General features: G+C 44.9%; 2 protein-coding genes across 9 annotated transcripts in view; one reads left to right on the top strand and one right to left on the bottom strand.

The window, feature by feature from the left end:
• The window catches only part of DNAH10 (dynein axonemal heavy chain 10), a 57,147-nt gene extending 50,032 nt beyond the window's left edge, over positions 1-7,115 (top strand). The window contains exons 67-77 of the mRNA XM_031555900.1: positions 37-220; positions 1,004-1,204; positions 2,369-2,578; positions 2,746-2,841; positions 3,497-3,668; positions 3,796-3,927; positions 4,387-4,598; positions 4,702-4,869; positions 5,110-5,290; positions 6,276-6,421; positions 6,686-7,115. Of these exons, the coding sequence (XP_031411760.1) occupies positions 37-220; positions 1,004-1,204; positions 2,369-2,578; positions 2,746-2,841; positions 3,497-3,668; positions 3,796-3,927; positions 4,387-4,598; positions 4,702-4,869; positions 5,110-5,290; positions 6,276-6,421; positions 6,686-6,832 (1,849 nt within the window). The 3' untranslated portion in view covers positions 6,833-7,115. The remainder of the gene's footprint in view (positions 1-36; positions 221-1,003; positions 1,205-2,368; positions 2,579-2,745; positions 2,842-3,496; positions 3,669-3,795; positions 3,928-4,386; positions 4,599-4,701; positions 4,870-5,109; positions 5,291-6,275; positions 6,422-6,685) is intronic.
• Positions 7,116-7,203: 88 nt separating this feature from the next.
• Positions 7,204-17,745, bottom strand: part of CCDC92 (coiled-coil domain containing 92) — a 52,347-nt gene continuing 41,805 nt past the window's right edge. For 6 of the 8 annotated variants that reach the window (XM_019621009.2, XM_010720071.3, XM_031555961.1 and 3 more), the window contains 3 exons: positions 11,353-11,499; positions 11,014-11,055; positions 7,206-10,039 (listed from right to left, as the gene is read on the bottom strand). In XM_019621009.2, coding sequence (XP_019476554.1) covers positions 9,264-10,039; positions 11,014-11,055; positions 11,353-11,482 — 948 coding nt within the window. In that variant the 5' untranslated portion in view covers positions 11,483-11,499 and the 3' untranslated portion in view covers positions 7,206-9,263. Of the gene's footprint in view, positions 10,040-11,013; positions 11,056-11,352; positions 11,500-17,696; positions 17,734-17,745 lie in introns of those variants that run through there. The other 2 variants (XR_795451.3, XM_010720075.3) reach the window with 2 other exon arrangements.

The raw sequence follows: 17,745 nt of genomic DNA, 5'->3' as shown, positions 1-17,745 counted from the left end.
TTGTAGAGCAGCTCACTGTGCTTCTTTTCCTACCAGGTATGTGCAGCCCCCCGTGATCAGCTTTGAAGCTGTCTTTGAGCAGAGCAGTCCTTATTCACCAGTAGTTTTTATCTTAAGTCCTGGCTGTGATCCCGTTAGTGACCTCATGAAACTGGCTGAGAGGACAGGCTTTGGAGGGAATAGACTCAAATTCCTAGCCATGGGACAAGGCCAAGAACAGGTAACTTCAGTGGGAGGGTTGGGACGTTCTGTGGGCACTGAGTTGGCATGTGAATTGCAAATCATGCTTTTATGGTCATGGACTTGTCCAAATTTCCTTTCTGAAGGCCATCGAAAATGAAGTTAATTTGTGCTTTGGAAATAGAATACAATTTGCCAAACTAGAAATAATGCTTCTCTGTAATGTGAAATGGCATTTGTTTGCTAGGTTGCTTTTATGGTTTTTATGTTGAGTGATATTTTCAGCTGTTAAAAAGTAGTTGAGCTGAAAAGATGTTGCTGTGTAGCCTTTCAAAGTAAGGATATGGGTTGATCTGAAGTCACAGTGTTTGTTACAAAAAACATGTCCTGCTGCTCTTTCTGTCTTTCCTGCAGGTTTTTTTTTTTTATTTTTTTTTGTTATGGACCCTTAGGCTGAAACATCCACAGGCTAGCAGCTGCTGAATTTGCTGTGATTTCAGACAGTGGAAGAACTCTGAGTAGCTTCATTTAGATCTCCCCTTGTTAGACTCTGATCACCATCCTTTTCTGGGCCATGTACACTACTTCAGTGTCTTGAAATGTTTCAGCAATCTACATGACTTTAATTTCAAAAGGGATTAATGAAATAAAAAAGCAACTGATTGTGATATTGGTGCAATTCCATTTACAGGGAAGAGTGCTGTACTATAACCAAAAGACTGGACTTGTTTGCTGGCAAGAAGAAATCTCCTGCACTAACCTGTGAGAGTTGGTTTGCTTTCATAAGGGGAGTGTTACTCACAAACTGTTCTTGTCTCTTCAGATTGCCCTGCAGATGCTGGAGAACGTGGTGGTTAGAGGAGAGTGGCTGATGTTGCAGAATTGTCACCTTTTGGTGAGGTGGCTTATCACTCTGGAAAAGGCCCTGGAGAAAATCACAAATCCTCACCCAGACTTTCGCCTCTGGCTGACTACAGACCCAACTGAGGGCTTCCCAATTGGGATCCTGCAGAAGTCACTGAAGGTGCTGTGTGAGGAGAAGCCCCAGTGGGAGGGCATGTCCTGTGTGCTCAGCAAAACAGACTGATTTGGGGAGGAGTGTGACCTGAATGCAGCATGTTGACTTGGGCTGTGTACAAGCTTTTTGTTTTCATTGTCCAGAGAGGTTTTTCATCATCTTGTTTATTTTCTGGTGATTATTTTTTCCTTTGGATAACAGCTGTTAAGCATTTTTTTTTTTTCTGAGGCTGTTATTTTAGAATAGAGCTTTGTGAGTGAACCTGGAGATGTGACAAATGCTCTTTACATTCATTCAAATGCTGCCACGGATATAGTAAATCCAAGAGTCAGAAATAGCCCTGTCACTCCTGGTGCAGAACTGAGGTCTGTCTAGCCTGGCAATAGTGTCAGTGGAGCAGACACTGTAATAGGATAATGGTTTCCAGTTGCTACTTCAGGCTGCAGCATTTATCACAAGCAAGCTGAGCTGATTATTTTGAAGGCACAAGCCATGATGCAGTTCTAGTTTTCTGTTTTGTGACTGCTTTACTTCTGCTGTGGTGAACCAGTCCTGTAAATGTAATAATTTTATTTCATAGAGTTGATGGCAGTGGTGGATCAGATCCACCCAGTACATGCTCTAGTTTATCGCTGATAGCTCTGGAGTATTCACCTCAGCACTGCTTCTTGCCACAGTGGGGAGAAGTGAGCACAAAGATATTTCTGATTTAAGATTGCACATATGCACTTTCTAGGTCAAACCATAGGCAGCTTGGTTTTACAGCACTTTGACAATGTTGCCAGGGAGCTGACTCTGCTTTCATTTGATAATTAGTAAAGTCATGTTAAAAACTTAAGTCATCTTAATGTTGTGGTATGTAGGACATATCAAAATATGTAAATTACTAGTAATATTTCAGTAGATTAAATCAAAAAGTATGATAAACCATTAATCTTTCCAATAACATAGCTATTTCTGAAATAATACCAGATTTCTCTTCACATCTCTGCTAACCTTCTTAAAAGGTCAGATGCATATCTTTTTTGTATGTAAAGTCCCATATTGGTATGAAGTTAGAAAGCTGGTCAGTTTTTTCAGGCTTGCATTGTATAACTTTGCATGATACATTTACTGTTTATTTTCTTGATGCTGTTCAGTAATTGATGGTGTCCCTGATTATTTTGATAGGTTGTAACAGAACCACCAAATGGTCTGAAACTGAATATGCGAGCCACCTACTTCAGAATTCCCAAAGAAGCCTTGGAGCAATGCCCACATCCTGCCTTCAAATCCTTAGTCTATGTGCTGGCATTTTTCCATGCCGTGGTTCAGGAGAGGAGGAAGTTTGGGAAGGTTGGCTGGAACGTACCTTATGATTTTAATGAATCTGATTTCCAGGTAAGAAAACAATGACAATAGCTCTTACATTCTTGAGTTGCTCAGATTACTTTTGAAAACACATAGTCTATCCAGCTTCAATCCGTTCTTGCAGACAAGAACTGTGTTAAGTAAAATCACGGATGTGTGTAGCTTTGAATGTTGTCTTGTTTTAACATCTTTATTAGGTCTGCATGGAAATTCTTCATACATACTTGACAAAAGCTTTCCAGCAAAATGATGATAAAATCCCCTGGAGCAGCCTCAAGTATCTTATTGGTGAGGTGAGCATCTACATTGTCACTAAATAATCCCTGAGCTGTGTCATAACAAGACTTGGTTCAGAATCTCTTCTGGGCAGTCCTGAAACTCCTGAGCAAGTCAGTTACTCTCACTGCCTCAATAAACAGGGGCCGCTGTGTTTAACTGTACAAGAGGGGAGTGATGATGCTTAATTCTGAGAGAGCCTTTGGGATCCTCTGAGGAAAGGCACTGAACAGCACAACTTTACAGTACTGGTAGTGCAATGGAATGTGACTGTTGTGAGAGCTGTACAAGCAGGTATTTCCAAAGCAGTGCTGTATTTGCTATGTGCTGTGTAACAGTAGGCCAGTTCAAAGTAGCTGCTGTGCCACGAAATCTTAGAGGAAGTTGTTATTATTTGGCAGCATTTAATCACAGCTGATCCTGTGCTGGTACTGAGGAAGTTACTGTTGCATGTATGTAAATTCATCACCAGGGCTGGCTATCAGGAGTTGCCCAGAACAGCTTCCCTTGAGAAGGAACTAGAGGAAGTCTTTAAGGCAGACAGCATTATACTCACACTATGCAGCTGCTGCAGTAGCAAAATGCTTTGGACCTTTCAGTGATTTTTTTTTTTTTAAACTGTATTTGCTGCCTCAAAAGCCAGTGGTATAAAATTAGTGTAATTATTTCTAGGTCATGTATGGTGGCCGTGCCATTGACAGCTTTGATCGTCGCATTCTGACTGTCTATATGGATGAGTACCTTGGTGATTTCATATTTGACACATTCCAAACATTTCATTTTTACAAAAATGATGAGGTTGATTATAGGATTCCACAAGGGACTGTAAAAGATGACTTTGTTGGTAAGCAGTGCTTTCTGTGTCACGTAAATTAGCAATAAATAAAAGAACTCTACTTACTATATATGTGGTCTGGTAGCTGTAGCGTAATGTATGCATCAGTATGAAGTAACTGTGTTCTGTATTGCAGTGGCAATAGAATGTCTGCCCCTCACTAACACTCCAGAAGTATTTGGTCTTCATGCCAATGCTGAGATCGGGTATTATACACAGGCAGTTCGTGGTATATGGTCTCATCTTCTTGAACTGCAGCCTCAAACAGGTACATCCATCACCACTTTGGACTGCAAATAGGACCTAACGAGGTGATGAACTGCACTGCAGGGATTGTGGTACCAAGCATGCTGCAGCCTCACAGCAGTCTGGGTCCTTCAGATTCCCACAGGCTGGCACTGAAGAGTTGCTACTGCAGCACGGTTGGGCTCTGCCTGCCAGCACATGTAGTGGCCTCATGGAGCAGAGGCAGCAAAGAGGGAAGGACAAAATGAGAGGGAAGGAAAGCAACTGAGCTGCTGAGCCCTGGCAGCAGGGAAGTAGTTCAGCACGTGCTCAGAGGGAGTGCTGGGCATGCAGGGCGTCTGCTGGTGCAAAGGTCAGTGCTGCACGGGATGGGTAAAGAAGTGGATGCCAGGCAAAGTCAGCCTTCAAAGTTCTCTTGTAAAAATTAATAATAGAGGTGATACTTTTTCAGATTAGTCTCACTAAGCTGTTTTTGTTTCAGGTGAATCTAGTACAGGAGTTAGTCGAGATGAATATATTGCTCATGTTGCTAAGGATATAGAAAACAAAATACCAGAAGTATTTGATCTCAACAAGATACGAAAAGGTTTTGGACTGCAGCTACCCCCTACAACTGTGGTGTTGTTGCAGGAACTGGAACGTTTTAATAAACTCATCATTTGCATGGCAAAGTCATTGGCTGAACTGCAGCGTGTACGTAAGAGCGCTGCTACTGCTGCTCACAGCAAGCAGGTGCAATCAACTCAGGCTTTAATTGCCTCAGCTCTGGCACTCAGGACTGTTGCTGTCGTTCCAGGCCTTGGCTGGGGAAGTTGGAATGAGCAGTGAACTGGACGATGTGGCTCGGGCACTCTTTAATGGACAGATTCCTGGCATCTGGAGGCGGCTGGCCCCCGACACGCTAAAAACACTTGGAAATTGGATTATTTTCTTCAGAGATAGGTATAACCAGTACAGCACCTGGGTAAGTCCAGAAAGCTCTTTTTTTTTTGTCTGTTTTATACAAAGTGCAAATTAGTGATGGGGTACAGAAGTCATTGAAATTTCATTGCTTTACTTAAATTTGAACTTATGCCAATCAGTCACCACCTAGAATGAGAATGAAGCCACTGGCTAACCTTTAAGATTGGTCTCTGATCTGAGGAGGAGGTTTGGTGGGAGAGCAGACCAAGCACTGCAGGCTGTCTTCTGTTACTGATTACAGGTTAATGACTGTGAACCAAAGGTGATGTGGCTCTCAGGCCTGCACATTCCAGAGTCTTACCTGACAGCTCTTGTTCAAGCCACCTGCAGGAAAAACAGGTGGCCCCTGGATCACTCCACCCTCTACACCGAGGTGACCAAATGCAGGACTGCAGAAGACATCACTGAAGGGCCTACACAAGGTAAGTGACTTAATGATTATTTGAGGGAAAAAAAAAAAAGTTAATTGAGGCCAGAGGGGAGAAAGAGAAACTGCATGGCCTGCTGAGTGGAATTAATTTGATTATATCTCTGCAGACAACACATGCAGTCATGCTTTTTAAAGTCCACATGGTTATGAGCTGGGAATGGGCCAGGTTCAGGTTCCTGCTTTGCTGCTGAGCCGCTGTAAACTGAACTCTTCATTCTTTCTCCAGCTTTTTCACACACACATTCAAGTATTTCTTCAACTTACTTTGCTCTTTTCTCTATATGCATTTTCTTGATAAGGAAAACACTACTTCATCCTAGCAAATTTTTGAAGATACATCTACAGTGCAAATAATGTATGTAAACAAAAAGGTAAATACAGCTGTGTGTTACTATGTAAACATATCCTTGAAATTTTGATGGCTCGCCATGTTCTAATGACTAAATACAACACACGCAGGATCGAGGGCCAGATTGGCATCTCTGAGTATTAGACCTGACTGACAAAAACAGAGATATTTTCCCCTCCATTTCTAAACACAGCTTTCAGTTAATAACAAATCACTTTCTTTTCTGTATTTACTAACATTCAAACCTCCACCTTTTGTCAGCGTGACGTAACCATCAGAGTGACAAAGCTTGCTCAGAACTGGGCTATTTACACAAGCAAATAACTGGAAGACAGCATCCACTGTAGGAAAGAAGACGGCAAGAAAATCAGTATTCAGTCCTAATGTTTATCAGACATAATGCAGCTAAGCCAATTTCAATAGGAAATTTGTTTTAAAAGGCAGAGCTTGCAGCTGTATTGTAAGAACAAACACCACAGGTAAGTTATATATCTCCCTGCAGATACAGTTTGTGAGTTTTGTCATTACTGTCTAAGTGCTGAGGACAGGACAGCTACTGCAGGAACAGTCGCCTTACACTGCTGTAGCAGCTTGATTTACACAAGATATTATGTTTCTGCCTTTACAGGCTGCTTTGTTTCTGGCCTGTTTCTGGAAGGGGCAGACTGGGACACAGAGAACAGCTGCCTAGCAAAAAGCAAGCCCGGGGTGCTGGTGGTGGAGTTACCCATCCTGAAGATAATACCCATTGAAGCACACAGGCTCAAACTCCAGGTACCTTTCCACTGGGGACAGGGATAGATTTGCTTATCAACTTCCTCCTATTTTTGAATCTCAGTAGCTGCTAGTCCTTTTGCTCTTAGCACAAGCAGTGCTACTATTGCCATTAGGACATAAAATGTGCAGCATAAAGCTTCTCCTCAGTCCTCAGAGTGAATTTCTGAAGACAACCATCTCTTATAGAGACCTCTCTGGCTTCCACTTTCACGCAGTACTTGGAGCACTACTCAGTGTCCTCTTCTCCTCCACACTCTTTAGAACACCCTCCGGACACCAGTGTACACCACCTCCCAGAGAAGGAACGCGATGGGCGTTGGCCTTGTTTTTGAAGCTGATCTTTATACCACAAAGCACATTTCCCACTGGGTGCTTCAAGGCGTTTGTCTCACTTTGAATGCAGACTGACAGTTTGGAGTTAGGCACTACGTTATCCTCACAGCATCCCCTGCGTTAGAGAGGGGAAAAAAGAAAAAGAAGAGGCAAAGACTGAGCCCCAAGGTGGGGTCGCATTAGGCACACCTGACTTCCAGTAGTATGTTACAACTGTGAGCTAGTGGCATCAATAAACACTTTAAAAATGAAGAGTTTTATCATTTGTATTTCCTCTTAGAAACACTTCAAGCTGGTATGTATGTGTAAATATATATATATATACACACACACACACGTATGTATATGTGTATGGGGAAAAAATATATTCATATATATTCATATATATATATATGAGAAAGATGTAGTAAGGTAGTCTCACAGACACAAAGACTAAGGTTTGGCTGTATGGTTGTAAGAAATGTTTTTAATTGCCCAAAGCATCACTTCTGCTGGGTTTGGAAGCGATGCCTTCCATCAGCCTTGAACAAGTGGCAGGGTAGTTCACTCATACAATAGCCATAAAAATATGGCAACAACCACCAAAAAAATCCCCAAACCGAAAACACTGCTGGTAAATACAATACACTTAGAACTCCAGGATAACAAACTTTCTTTAGCCAATCATTTGTCAGGAACAGAGCTTTTGCCTATCCCCCCCCACAGTTCATGAAACAAATCCTAGCACACGGCTGGCAAGGCACAACTCTGACAAGCATTTCTTGGGCTTCTCAAACTAGCAAGTGCCTGAGCTGTGAGGGTGCACAGAGACAGGGCACAGGAAGCCTTCAGGTCAGTGGACATTCAAATCCTCTCTGACTGGGACCAACCCTGCTGTAAGTTAGCATGCTGCACAGGGAAGTTAGCAGTACCACAGGTAGAAAGAACAGCTTTTTTCATCCTGTCAGTGCCTTTTTTTGGGGGGGGAGGAGGGAGAAAGCTGACAAATAGTTACCCAAGGCTCCAGAGGGAAACACACCAACACACAGCTGCAGAAAAAAAGCTGGAGGGGCAAACTACAGCTGGCAAGGGAAAGGAAAGAGGGCAGGCAGGGATCCTTCATCAGCTTTTACAAAGGTTACGTGTTCCAAATTTTTGAAGGCACATCATAAGCTTAGCAGCATTTGGGAGCTGTTTTTTTCTTGCTGGTCCTACTCAGAGGCTGCAGACAAGAGTGAAGCAGAGGCAAGCTGGAGGTGCTGATCAGAATTTAAGAAAAACTCCTTTCCAAAAATTACATACACAGCTCTCAGTATGCCTTTCTTTCCTAGAAAAAAGAACAAAAAGAAGAAACAGAAATCAAGTAGTCTAACAACAGATGGAGGGTCTACCTGTTGCTAACTAGACAGGGGAACCAGGACAAGTACAAGGCAGGTGCATCCCAAGTGACTAGGATAAAAATCAAGGATGCCAGGTTCTCCTCTTGTAAGAAGTGGGTAAGTCAGTTACATTTAAAACTGAGTACACACATTTTAGAGGCACAGCTCAGGCTTCTAAGCTATTAGAAGTCAGAACTGACCACTGATACCCTGAATAAGTCTAAACTTTTCAAGAAAAAAAAACCCAAAAAACAAAAAAAACAATCTTTATAAAAAAAGTGAGGTTAGAGCATAAAGAACCATTCTCATACAGTCAGGTACATTTTCTCCCTGAAAAAAAGGAGCTCTGAGCCAGTATGGAAGGTGCCACAAGTGCAGTGTACTCACTGACTAGTGTAAAATGTGCATTGAGGGCATTCAGTGTAAAAAAAAAAAAAAAACAACAAACAAAACAAACAAAAACAACATGTTCATACTCCTTCTGAGAGGACCATTAACCATTGAAGACAGTGATTTTTCCATTTTTCTTCCTCATTTTTTACTTAAAGCCACAAACCAAATTATTTAGGACTAAACAATGCTTACTGGGACTCTCAGGACTTTGAGAAACTATGATAACAGTTCACAACTGAGAGCATTTGAAGGAAAAAAGTCCTTAGTTTGTTTTAAAGTCTATGTACAGCCACATGGATTTTTAATGCTACCATGAGGAAGGCTTTGTCATGAAAGTTAATGTTTGTGTATGAAGTAAGTGCTACATACACAGTGAAGACAAAAGAACCATTGCTATTTCAAATGCTAACAGCCAATACCTATTGCTGCAGGTAAATAGGTTTGTTTTCACTAATATTAATAACACAGCCTGCAGCATGTGCCTTTGTCCACACGTGTAGATACAATAAATGGAGCAGTGCTCAGAAGCAAGCAGTCAGGTACCCCTGATTTGGCCACAGCATTTAGTAGTTATATACCTTGCCATATGAACACAGTCCTAGTAGGTTTCAATAGAGGAGGATAATCTATTAATGATGTATCTGGAAGAAGTTTGGCATGCATGGGGCATCAAAAGAAACTTTACTGCAGGTGCTATTTATCCTATGGGATCACAGTGCATAAACAGCAACAGAATAGGGCAGCAGTGATGTGACTCAAACAGTTCTGTCCGTCCCTGAGTGCTTTCTGACCACCTTGCTTCCATTGACCTGATCCACCGCCAGCGTTTCAACCTCTGGCTGAGGCTGGGAGGGCGCAGCGTGGTGGATGCGATGCGCCACTCCAACGTGTGCCTTGTGTGGCTTCTCTCGGGCTGGGCTGTGCGATTCACCGGCTGCTCGATCTGAAGCAATGGGTGGAATAACCAGCGGCCTCTCCTTAATGAGGTGGACCTCCGATGTTTCTCTGGCCAACAGAAACGGAGTGGGATCAGGCATGGCATCCACATGCTCTCTTAACAGCAGCTTCCGACTATCCGACCCTATTCTGTAGGCCTCTTCGAACTCCGGGTTGAGCGGTGTTGACAAACTCTTCTTCATTCTGCGCCGCGGAGTCTCAGGCAGTTTATCTTTGGGAGGGGCTGGCTTATAGCTGGACAACACTGGACTGCCTGAAGGGGTCCCCTCTGAAGTCCCACTTGAACTCATCAGCTTCTTCTTAGTAGCGTGCAGCTGAGAAGTTAAATAAGCGATAGTGCTTGCTCTCTGCTCTAGTTCACTGGACAGCATATTGAGCTTATGGCTTTTCATTTTTAACTCTTCCAAATACTTCTTTTCTCTTTCTTTAATAGTGTTTTCCAGCACCATTATCATTGCATTCTTTTGTTCAAGTTCTTTCAATAATTCATTATTTTCAGCCTCTTTGGCTTTCAGCTGAGCTTCAAGATCTTCACACTTTCTTTTGAGTTCATCACTTCTTGAACTAATGCTTCCTAGAAGAACAGGAAAAGCAGAAGCATTTCCAAGTTAAAGATAGCCACTAAGAAAAATGCTGCAGCAGGGTTCCTTTTGGAATTCCAAAGCCATAGGAAGAGCCCAAAGACCAACCTCTACCAATACTGTAGCAATTGCTTCATCTTCAGAAGCAGCAGGATGGCTTTTACAGGAAAAGGTGAAGAGTTAGTGTCACTCACTATAATTTAAAAGATGCTTCATGCATTGAGGAGAACAGGGATTACAGAAATTATTCTTGCAGAACTTGCTCCAAACTGGAGCTATCTTGCAAATTTTCTGGTTATTAAGAGGAACTTTTCCCCCAGTTAATGCCAGGTGGCTGGTGAGCAAGATGGAACAGCTGTCTCAGCTTACCAGGAGAGGCTGAAGCTTTAGCTTTGGCCATTCACAGATGGCTGAAGCCTGTGACTCTGAAGGCAGAGTGGGTTCTCTTTGCTGCTGTAGAAGTTACTCTGGGGCTCAGGTGCCTTCTCTTCACAAGAACACTACGCACCACTCAAGCTACGGGATCTTGCACTGGTGAGGGCATGCCCTCAGGGACAGGCTGGCCCCACCACAGGGTGATGTCTCTAGTTATTACAGCTGAGCACTTTCCCAGCTGCTCAGAAGAGATCTGCAGCCTTAATTTCTCCAATAAGAAATCCATCTCCATCTTTTTAGGCCCATCTCCTGTCTCCCTACCCTTTCCCCTTCTTTGGGTTGTGGGTCCCCGCCCCATTAGCCATGAAACCAGGCCTACCCAGCCTGTAAATATTTGACACTTATGACGTTTACTTCATCAATAACAATGATTCTGGAAAGGAGAAACCTACTCTTACACCATTTGAATTAATAGCCAGCAATATCCCATATGCAAAGTATTCTCACCTACTTGTAACAGAGAAAATAAAACATTAAAAAACCTGAGGCAATTTAACGTGAACATCAAAGAAAAATGCTATGTATTCCTTACCTGACAAGTCTGAACTCTTCACAGTCAGCTCATAGGTTAGGTCTGGGGGAAATAAATAGTTACTTTTTTTATTAGGACAGCAACATATAAGCCACTCAGTAAGCATATTTAAAATAACAGGAGATGCACTGCAAGTTATCCAATCTTAAGCAACCAGAACAAAAAGGCAACAAGCTTTTTTTTAAATAATAATAAAAAAAAATCTTTGCTTAATGATCACACTTGTCATGCCCTGAGATACATAAACCCAAAAGATACACTGTGATGGGCTCTACTGCCCAGCAGTTCCCCCATCCTTGTGAGAAGAGGCAGGCACTGACCCAGCGCCCTCCCAGGTACCTGTGCAGTGCTGCTGCAGGCGCCTGATCTCGGCATGCAGGCCCTTCAGGGTGCTGGCGTGTTCCCTCTGGAGAAACAAGAGGTTCTTCTGGGCACTGTGCAGCTGATTCTCCAGGTTTGAAGTTGCCATCCTGGCATGCAGTTACTCTGTCAGTGAACAAGAGGTAGAATTGTATCAATGACTTAACTTGCAGATAGATATAAAGATCCTCACTCTGCAACCTGGTTCAAGAGAAACAGCTGAATTATACTGTTAATGAATTGATATGCAACCAAGCAAGTGCCTCAAAATAAAAGGTTTTCCTGTTTCATGCTATTTCAATTGGAAGTACTCTCATTTCAGACAGCCTAATTTAACTCTAGGCCAGAGCAGCATAGGGAACTCATTTTTTTGGAGTTAACACATTTAAAGGATTAACTTCAGACAGAGTCACTAATCCTGTTATAAGATAAAAGTAGAGTTCTGAGCAATGGGCTATAATGCCTCTGTCTTGCTGGGGGTTTTCCATTTACCTCCGGGGACACAAGAATTAGTAACGTCCCTTAATGTCCCTGGACAATAACATGGAAGAAAGGACTAAATTGCACCGTCACTACAGAAATACAAAACAAGGAATCCTTAATGCAGCTGAGTGCAGCCATGCACATTGAACTAGGAGGAGAGCTCTCTGGCTGCTGCTGCCTGCTATTGCATTTCCTCACTGTGCTCCAGCCAGCACTAGTGCAGTCCTTGTGCCACCAGAGCCTGGCATCCCACATAGGCCTCAGTGACACTGTGATAAGATGGGGGACAAGCAGAACGTCTCATTTAAATAGTAAACTTGCAGAACAGGCAAGGTCTGGAGAACCAGACTGATGAGCAGCAGCACATAATGGATGGGAATCTCACAGCCGTAGGGGGAGAAATGCCATCCTTCCCAGGGCAGCACACAGCACAGCAGCCTCCTCCCAGGAGCAGCAAGGACAGGTCTGCAGGGTGCAGCTGTGATACCGGAGTGCTGCTGGGAGTCAGGGCATCCAGCAAGGAGACAGGAGGCAATGCTGGGTTCAACGCAGCTGATGCACAACAACCATTCCTTTGCCATTTCGCTACTAAAGCTCATTTCAGTTATCTAAGTAGGTCTGTAAAAGCAGTTGCATTATTTAGATTACAAAGTTAAGAACCAGGATTCTCACTGCCTGGACAACCATATACAACAGTGGAACCCCATGCTGTGCAAGAGACATATCTTAATACTATTCCCTGGCCGGGGGCACAGACAACCTTAATTGGTTCATATTGCTATATAAAATGTTTTCCATTGTGCTCTTTTTGGTGTGTAGTTTTATGACACAAATTTCATTCTACACATTTAAAATAAGTAGAACACATACCCTGAAAAAGCAACACTTCTGTCATTCATAAAGATAACACAGCCCTGCTTTAACTGTACACCTTTCATTACAAGAGGAACTTTTGTATCAAGACTTACAGCCCTGATAAAACATCTGACAAAAATGTGTGCACACAGCCTTCTCAATTCCATGGAAGTGAATGTGACAGCAGGACAGAACCAGCTTCAGAGTGCATGCCATCAGCACGGCCAGAGCTGAGACTGCACAGAACACCAAGGCTCAGAGGGATGTTTATCAAATGCATTTCCTAACAAACACTTTGAGCAGCAGCAGTGCTAAGTAACCAAACAGCCTATACGTGGCACTCTGAAACCTTCACTACCACAATGGTTACTCAGCACTGCCAGGTTTGGTGTCTCTCAGTCACCTCAAAAGACGACAACTTCACCCCCAGCAACAAACAAAAATAAGAAGTATTTACAACCCGACTCCTGAAAAATACACTTATTTGTAACCTACTTCCAATGTGAGAAAAAGCAAAACAGGCTGTCACTGTTAATCTTTTCATCTATTTTTTCCATTTTGGTTTCTTGCATTTTGAAGATCACACCAGGATTACCTAGTCCAAAGAAAAATAATCAGAGGCAGGCTAGCTTTAATAGCTGAGGCAGAAGATAAAAAATCATCAGCACCAGAGCATCATTTCCCCTGCAGCACTGGCAAGTTAATCGGTGAGCGCAATTAAACCAATCCGCTCTGATGAGGTTCAGCTGCAGCCCCCCTGTAAGCAGTCCCTCCCTCCTGAGGATGGAGATCATAGGGCTGGCATTTCCCCAGGCCGCCCGCAGCCATTGCGGAGGTGATGTGGAAGGGAAGTGCCCTGTGGTACAGTCACAGCACAGCATTCATGAACAGCAGCTCCAGTGTTTTTCCTCCCTCATTCGTGCATTAGGAACTTCCTTCTAAGCTGCAGAAGCGTTCACACTCGCAGTCTGGACAGCTCTCACACATCAGTGCATCACATGTGTTTTCCCCACCTCTTATTTTTCCCCCATAGGAACTTTGTGGCCAGTACCTAACGAGAGACCAGGCCAAACTACCAGAGCAGAAGCCAGCTATTGAGAAAATATTTCTCTTCCTAGAATGGCATCACATGCCCTAGAGATAATATACAGCCAAACTGGACACAGGATGACTGGAGACACGGGCAGGACGCACAGTGAAGCAGGCCAGCAGCCCAGCTGACCTAGGAGGGAACGGTCCTCAGCATGGCCGTACCCAGCACACCCAGAGCAGGAGCTCCATAGGTGGGACACTGCTGGTGTCCCCTCCAGGAAACACCGTGCTAAGAGGGACTCCTATAATGCAGTTTCAAGATTGCAATAAACTCCTGCTCTTCCAAACCATAGTGAACGTGCATTGGCTACAATCAAGAAGTGAAATTTAAGGAGTAAATGCAGGTGTCAGCCAAGTCCTTAGCAGCCCAGATGAGCAATCTTCACCCTCACCATGGAAATCAGTGGGACAGATTTCACAGCAACCAGCTTCTGGCTGGCTTTCATCAGACAGATTAAGCCAACGCTGGAAAGAAAGCTGTGCCTGCATACACCACAGAACAGCTCTGTCACCATGGTTTTTCCTCTTTCCTCTTCAGTGCTTTTTCATTTATTTTACATTCCCAATGTTCTCATACAAAAGGTGTCATGTGGTGCAGCGCTACCACATTGAGCCACCATCCCTACCTGACAAACAGCAGCCAAGGATGCATGTGTCATTGGATATAGATGACAAAGCATTAGAAGGAGCAGAGCAGTGTCTGACACCACAACAGTAACACAGCCCTCCCCTTACAAAGTAAGGCCAGCACCAAAACCCTCTTCCCAAGCTTTATTTGTATGGTATGCTGCATCCCATCCTTGCACATGCACTATTTCTCATTTCTCAGCATCACAACCATCACAAAACATCTCTAGCTATAGCTGCAGATGTAAATCTGGAAGTATCTTAGATTAAGCCTATGAACAAGAGACTCCAAGGCACAACTTCATCACACGCTCATCACAAACAACTGCCAGCATTTCAACAGACAAATCTTGCCTTGCAGAAGCCAAGCAGGCCGTGGGCCTTTTCTGATCACAGGCACTTGGATGGAGTTCCAAATACATCAGTGAAGTGAGTGTTATTTTCGGGCTGTGCTAGGTGCTGGTGCACAAGGTCAGAGCACACCTACGCCCCACCGCAAGGGAAGAGCCAGGAGATGCTCATCTATGCTTTTAGACACAGCCTAAAGGAAACCACTGGAACGAAGCCCAAGTGACTGTAGTTATTAAAGCCACCCGCTTGGTATCCACTGCACAAACCAGACGGGGTGACTGTCACCTGGGGAGCCACCTCAGCTCCCTGCCAGCAGATACGGGCAGGCTGCGATCTTCCTCTCCACTGCTACCCAGCCATCGCTCCCTTGGAATGTGACAAAAGCTGCCAGAACGCTTTCTGTATGCAGCACAAAACACAACCTCAAGAGCCAATTAAGGACATTAGTTCTCTTGGAAGAACCTTATACTGAACTGACCAAACATTCCTAAATGTATCTCTAACAACAAAACGCCAACCAACAGACACTTAGCTGTTCTTTGCTTAGATCAGCTCTCCCATCTCCACACACTTATGCCATCCCAATAGTGTTTGTTCAGCTTATTTCAAAGGACGTCCTGAAGGAAACCACGCAGTCTCCACAGTCAGCTCAAGCTCTGCTGTCCTGCACAGACACTTGCTTTGCCCCCTAGAGCCAACCCAATACCACGATTTTCCTACTGATGCAGCCCCAGCAGTAGCACAGCCCCATCCCCTCCTATTACACAAGTTCAGATTTACAGCCACCCCTCAGTGCTCTGTGCATTGGATGGAGCCCCTCTAAATCAGGCACTACTTCCCACAGCTGGGCTCTCAGACCATTCACCCACACACAGCTCTGCCCTCAGCACGCCATGCACTGCACAGCCACAGTCCTAGAACAACAATGAAACATGAAAACGAGCTGCAGCAAAGGTTTGAGAGCTGCTGCTGGAAATGCAGCGGAGTGATTACCTGTGTGTGCATCCACCTGTATGCAAGGATACCAAGTCTGACTGCACACACAGCACACCGAGACAGTTACAGATGTGAGCACCTGATGCCCTCACGATGATCCAGGAGAATGAAAAACCATACAGAGCTCCATCACACCTTCGTGAGGAGCGGGAAGCAATTGAGCACAAGTGGGAAGCATGCACAGCTCTGTCATCAAGGAGCCCTGCCACTGCTGACACAATTCGTGTGTTCTTCCCACACAGATGGACATTTCTAGCAGCAAACCAAGGTACTGCTCCCATTTCTATCATCATCCCTTTTAACATCCCCAGGAGAAACGAGCTGGGAAAGCATCACCAAAGCTATTCACTGATCACACAGATCCTGACCAACACCCACTATGGCACTGCCGGATGCCCTCTCTTACAGCTAGACAATGCTGCTATCATTAAAAAATGAGCAGAGAGACAAACGAGGCACGCATTCACCGGAGGCAGTACAAACATATCAGCGAGGCTGGCTCTTACCAACAAGCGAAGCAACCAGAGGGAGGCACAGCCTCCAGCACCCATACAGGAGCATGTCCCACATCCTGCTGGCTTTGCAGTGCAGCACCGTGCACCGAGGGCAGGCTGTGGCCAACAGCTCTGCAGCTCCGGGCAGCACAGCTCACTGCAGCACCCCGCCATGGATGGCAGCACTGCAGAAGGCACGCAGCCACACAACCTGCTCTCTGTGCTGTTCTGTTTCGCAGCAGCTCCGGCACACGGCGTTTCACCGCGTTCTGCAGCAAAGCACCACGAACCAGGCCGCACGGAGCCCAGCCTCGTGCCACTGCCTTTTTCAACACCAAAGTCCTTCAGCCTTCCCTTTCTGTTTGTTTTTTAAACCACGGCAGCAATAAAAGGACAATCCATGCTAGGTCCGGTCAGAACACACCCATCTCCTTCAGACACAGATCCCATACGTTGGTCTTTCAGTGAACTGCGGCTCATAAAAGCCCCGCACTGTTAGCTGCTATCGCTTGTCAGCCATTCGTAAGCTTCAGACAAACGAAGCTATCAGTTCTCTGCACAAAGCCAGCACCACTCGTTACATTCCTTTCTTTTCTTACTGTGAGAAATGAGGTGAGACGGGAATTTGAGCAAAAGGATGAATTACATAAATGTTCCCTTTACCCAGGGAGCATCGCAAGGTGCTGCCAAGCTCAAGGATACAAAAGCAATCCCTGAATATTTTGCTGCTTTAAAACAGTTTCTTAACCCAGGAAGAAGTACTGGGAACCCAACAGTACTGGAAGTAAAGCTCCAAACTCGATCATTGCAACTGTGTATCTTCTACAACACCGCTTGTAACGCTCGGGCCCTATTTTGCTGTGCATTACGCCCCAGGTTCTGAAATAACAGCACTGGGGAGTTTTTGTTCTGCTGTTAGAGAACCAAATAATGCAGCAGAGCCGAATGAACACACTGCCCTCAACACCTGTGGCCTTCGAGCACACACCGCAGGTTGATTTTTGTCAGTGAAATGATAAAACGCATTAAAAAAAATAAGTTTGAAAGCCCTAAAAGCGCGCAGTTCTACCTGGGATCTGAAATAAAGGGCGCAGCTTTAAGGAACGCAATTAAACTCAGCGACAACGACCTCAACAAGGACGGGGCTGAGGACTGCACGCAGCTCCGGGCCGCTCGGGAGACCTTCGTCTTTTCGGAAGGGGACGGGGAGGAACCGCGCAGACACAGCGAGCGGAGGGCGGAAAGCAAAGGGGCGCGGAGCTGCGCCAAATCCGCATTCGCTCCGCCGGCAGCCGGCACCGCGCCGGGACTCGAATCCCCCGCACAGCTACGGGCGCGCCGCCACGGGTTCGCCAAGCGTGAAGCGGCCCGAGCGCCGGGATCCGGAGCGCCGAGCCTCGCTCCCAACAAAGCCGAGACGATTACCTTCGCCTACGGGCGAGCTACGCGGCAAACCGGCGCCGCGTTCGCAGCC

This window comes from Meleagris gallopavo, chromosome 17 (genome assembly GCF_000146605.3).
Source record: "Meleagris gallopavo isolate NT-WF06-2002-E0010 breed Aviagen turkey brand Nicholas breeding stock chromosome 17, Turkey_5.1, whole genome shotgun sequence".
In the NCBI taxonomy this organism is placed as follows: domain Eukaryota; kingdom Metazoa; phylum Chordata; class Aves; order Galliformes; family Phasianidae; genus Meleagris; species Meleagris gallopavo.
Note: the sequence above shows the minus strand (reverse complement) of the source record. Positions and strands in the feature narration are given on the sequence as shown.